General features: G+C 30.1%; 1 protein-coding gene across 5 annotated transcripts in view; it reads left to right on the top strand.

The window, feature by feature from the left end:
- Positions 1-5,227, top strand: part of LOC107451618 (rifampicin phosphotransferase) — a 126,479-nt gene that overhangs the window by 48,974 nt on the left and 72,278 nt on the right. Inside the window, exon 4 of one of the 5 annotated variants that reach the window (XM_071180576.1) lies at positions 2,519-2,578. The exons of the other annotated variants lie outside the window; for them this stretch is intronic. Within the exon in view, the coding sequence (XP_071036677.1) occupies positions 2,519-2,578 (60 nt within the window). The remainder of the gene's footprint in view (positions 1-2,518; positions 2,579-5,227) is intronic. 5 annotated transcript variants of the gene reach the window in all.

The following is a 5,227-nucleotide window of genomic DNA, read 5'->3' as shown; positions in this document are numbered from 1 at the left end:
TGGATCAATTACATGAAAGTAGGAATAATCCGACAAGTATTTAATTGTCGAAATGATCTACAAAAGAAAGAACAAAAATGGTAAAGCAAAGCTCTAACGAACAAGGCAGCGTCATTGAGGAAACGTTTACATGCTGTCAGTGGGGAAGAAATTTCTACGATGGGTGATGGTAAAATTCCATAAACAACCATACTCCCGAATGCACCAAGAAAAAGAGATAAGCAAGAAACCAAAAGCAAATCATAGGAAGATTATATAATAAGATTCCTAAAACTCAAAGATCAGGTTTCCCTATACGAATTTATGTACTTCTTCGATTTTAGGAATCTTAGTTTATAATCTCCAACTTATTTGTCTTTGGTTTCTTGCTGATCACTCTTTCTTGAAACATTCAGGATAAGGTTGCTTGTAGTATATTTCCACACACTACAGAAACTGCTCCTGCACTGATAGCATAGTAAAACCAGCATTCTTTTACACACTTTAGTTACCATTCTATCGTTTTCAGACATCTAGCAACAAGAAATTTTAATGTTTATTTAATTGCAGTTTAATTGCAGAACCATTTTTTAGACACTTTGATCGACCACAACTTTATTTAATATTATTCCTCAATTACTTAAATTCAGATCATATTTATTTGAATGTATGAACATTTATTCAAGTACTCCTAACTAAGTAAAAATTGTAGAAAATTATTTCTGCTCTTAGTTTCAATTGAATTGACATGTAATATAATATAATGTAATATAATCATACTGACATGTAATATAAGGGATGACCAAATCAGAAGTGGAAAAGTGCTACAGCGTAATAAATACAATAATTAAATAATTTTAGCAACGCCACCATTTAAGATTGTGAAGGAAAATAACTAAACTGCATCTCAGATGTATTTCTGATTTATCAGTTTATTTGAGTTCATTTAAATTGAATGTAAAGACAAACTGAGAGGGATGCATTCAGAAAAAGACTATACTGTGCTGTATTACTTTTAGAGTCGGAATTGGATTGCATCCTTTTTTTCACTCATGCTAGACCAGGGGTTTCCAACTTACATAAGGCCGGGAGCCACACTTAAAAACGCAAATCAACTGGCTTTATCAAAATTTTATGTAGGACTCTTTTATGTTTGAAGGAACATTAAATATTACTGTCAGATGTTTACCAAATTGTACAAAGCAAAAGTATTGAATTACAAATTAAAATAAGTATATTTTTAAAAATATTTTATTGAATATAAAAAAAATCGGGCTACAATAATTTTAATGTGCACCCAGGTATTAAACAATTAATGTGCAACTGATATCTAATTGTTAAGATATAAAACTTTAAAAAAAAGGTTGTTGTTAAAACTTACATAGTAGCACACAAAATGCTTAATGACAAAATTTAGGTTTGTCTGCTGCAATCATCAGAGAATAGATATTTAAATTTTAAATTTAGAATTTACAAATGTGTGTGTAATTATTTTCGTCCAAAATGAGTGGTTTCAAAAAATTAAATCGGAGAATTTCTTCGAGAAAATTTCTGATACGCACATGCAAAATTATGTTCTCAAAATACAAAAAAAAATGAAATAAAAAAGAGCAACATACACAATTATTTTTGTATTTCAATAAATATTTTCTTGGATGCAAAACCTGAGAAATAAATTTTTTTGCACCGTTGGTATGTTAAATTTCACAGAAACGAAGAAATTAGGTTTTTATTAACGAGAAAAATATTTTTAACCCATATAGATTTTTTACAAAAATAGTCCGCAAAAAATGACAACTAATATACTTTAGTTTGCGGGCCACAGAAAACGGCCCCGCGGGCCGGATGCGGCCCCCGGGCCGCCATTTGGAAACCCCTGTGCTAGACGATACAGGATACAAATATCACGAGTGTTAACTATTCGGTTAGCTTTTATGATTTCATCAACATCAATAATGAATTAATAAGAGATCATAGCATTTAGTTATACTTTGAAAGCATTAGGAAAAAACACTAAGATCATAGTAGTAAGAAAATCCGATATTGATGCAAAAAGTGCTGCACCTTTTGCTCACAGTTGTTAGTTTTAGATATTTTTTGCCAAAAACTGTAAACATTTGGCGATAAATATTTCATCACTCTTGCCCTCTGTCACTAAAATTCGTAATACTGTATGTTTCTGATCTGGAAACATCGATCTCATTATAACTTTACATCTATTTTAAATGCTAATCAGATCTATGCACTAAGTTTATAACTATGCTCTTGCTTTATAACCCTGAAAAATGATGCCACTATCATTTATATGTTTCAGAAATTACAATGCGAATCTTTGATCAGCCTTTATGTTGTCAGGATTTGAAATCAAAACATAGTTTTTTTAAATACTTAAAACTCATTGTGAATACGGTTTTTTGCTATATTTTGTAAGAGTTTATGATGGTACAGTTGTGCTATTCACAATAATAACTTGAAGTAAAATGAAGATGTTTTATCAAATATTTATACTTTGCTTCAAAAAATTTCTTTATTCTTTCAGAGAAGTTTCAGAAAATGATCAAAGTTCAAAAAAAAGTGTATATGTAAAATTTGCCTTATTGTAAGTATTGCTCTTGAAATTTATCTTAGTTTCTCTTATAAAATTTTGCCATGAAATTTGAGGTCTAACTTTGTAAACAAATTCTTCCCAGCTTATTTGGAAAATTTACAAAATTTTTTTGTAGATTAGATTATATTTTTAAGATATGATATAAATTTAACTTTCCTCTTATTATGGCTGATAACAAGAAACAAATTATTTTTTTCGTAAATGATCTACTAAAATCTGATAAGTATACTATTAAAAACCTGTAAGGGCTTTTATGTATTGTTTTCTCATTAAAGATAAAATGAAATTTATTTATAGAAATATCTATGTTTTTAAAAGAATTTATCGTTCAAAATAAGGGATAAAATGTTATGTAGTTATTATAACTTAAAACTTCTACAGGAAATTTTGTAATTTCTAATATACTGTATCAAAATATTGCAAAAAAAGTTTAAAGGTATTGTGCGTAAGGTGATAAAAAAAATAAAGTGTGTGAACTAAAAAATTTAAATTATTCTTTCTGTCACCTGCCATTATGCTTTGACTTCGGATTTAAACACGAATATTTATACTGCTAAATATATTATTGTAAGCAGAACTATCTTGTTTATGAGATATAAATCTCAATACTTAAACACTTAAGCTATTACTTTTTAAATTGATAAAAAGAACCTGTGGTTTTAAAATAACGCTAGACACAAGTGGGTTTAGTAAATTGATAAGTCAAATATAAAGTTTTCAAAATTCTACAGATTAGTTTTGAAATCATTTTAAGGTTAGCAAACATTTCATTTTTTAGGCTCTAGCCAGGAGTCAAACAAAAGATTCTGTTGAACAAGGTGCACACTTAATTTGCAATTTTTAATGATTCTCTCTTCGGTGTAAAGTGAAAAGAGGTTGTAACCATTGTTTAAATTGATCAATACTAAACAATATTTTTGCAGAAACCTTTAAAATCATAATTGCCTGAACAAAGTCTAAATATTCCATGATGTTTAGTTAGGACTAAGACGGGATGTGTTGTTATTGCTCAGTGTTTTCCAATAGCATAAACTTCTAACGGAACAGTTTAAAAAACGACTAATTATTTGCAGAATATATAAATACGTCTGCAAAGTGACGGTTATTGTTGAAAATGTGTATTAAAGAATAATAAAACAGAAAGTAACATATAATACATACAGTTGGATGACAAAATAATTCAAATTCTTCTGTACTAACTTTATATAAGCACACCTACCTTTGGCGGCAAATGTTTTAGAAGTTCTTGCATGGCAAAACTGTTTTCAAAATTTGAGAGTTGATGTTTGAAGCTTTTTGAAACGGTATCCTTTTTGCCCATGCAAAGTTCAGATCAACGGAAATGTGAGTAAGGAGTTTCAAGTTTTTTTCCTTATTTAGTACCACTTTAATTAAAAAGACACCCGGTGACTGAGTGGTAACGCTTCACGCTTCCGTGCCGCAGGTCCTGGGTTCGATCCTCGGGCCGGGCAAGGTTGACTCAGCCTTTCATCCCTTCAGTGGGTCGATAAATGAGTACCAAGCATGCGTGGGAGCTAAACACAGTGGGTTTCGCTTTCAGCGGACCATCTAACCGGAACATATGCTCTTGGATCCCAGAGTCCAAGGTAAAAAAAACTGAGATGGGCACAGTTGGCCTTGACCCTCTATGGGCTGTCACGCCGCTGCGTTTATAGTTTATAATTCAAAAAGCATTTTTATATAAATATCACAATGTTATAGAATGATCTTCCTGGACTTTAATGTACTTGTGTATGTTCCCCCTAATTTTCATATTCATCTCGATTTACATACTAATATCGCTTTTAATTATTCGACTAATATAACGGACGAATCGGTATGTGCGCCTTCAGCGTCTACCCCCCAAATCTTGCAATATACATGAATAATGAGAATGATTTCAAAATTGCTGTCGTAAAAGTTAGAAAGAAGTTACTAACTACCTCATTTTGGTTAAAACGAATTTTGCATGGATAAAAAGGACACCAATTCTAAAAGCTTCAACATAGAATGCCAACAATTTTTCCATGTAATCTTCCGAAGCATTTTCTACTGAAATAAGGATCAATTACATGAAGTAAGTATAAAAGGCTCGTAATTCTTTGTCACTCCTTAATGCTGCAAACAAATAAATGTTTCAAAATGTTTCGGTACATTTATACAAGAGCATGATCTTTCTTAATTTGTGAGTGGGAGTTTTAAGGCTGAAAGTTAGTTTTGTTTGGAAAAAGTTACTTATTTTTCTTCCAATATATATATATATATGGGTCATTCTCACAGAAACAGTCATTTTCATGTCCCCAGTATATTTTATGTTTGTTTTACAGCTTACGAAAGAAAAAAATTCAGGGAAAGTGTCCTTCAGAATGCAAGCTAACAAAAGAATAAAAATAAAATTATCAATTTTTATTTTTTATTTATTTTAGGTAATTAAAATATACCAATATGTCATTCCCTCACTTGTCCCCACTGCTGATTTAAAAAAAAGAAAAAAATTGTTTCTGAAATAATTTTTTTTTTTTTACAAATTCGTGTTTTTTATTTCAGAATACTGAAATATAGAATTCAGAAAATCAATTTTAAATTTAATTTCTGATAAAAATATTAACACAGCACTATTTTAAACTTTGTCCCTAGTGT

Source organism: Parasteatoda tepidariorum, chromosome 5, assembly GCF_043381705.1.
Source record: "Parasteatoda tepidariorum isolate YZ-2023 chromosome 5, CAS_Ptep_4.0, whole genome shotgun sequence".
Lineage (NCBI taxonomy): Eukaryota > Metazoa > Arthropoda > Arachnida > Araneae > Theridiidae > Parasteatoda > Parasteatoda tepidariorum.
This window is presented reverse-complemented; position numbering and strand designations above follow the sequence as displayed.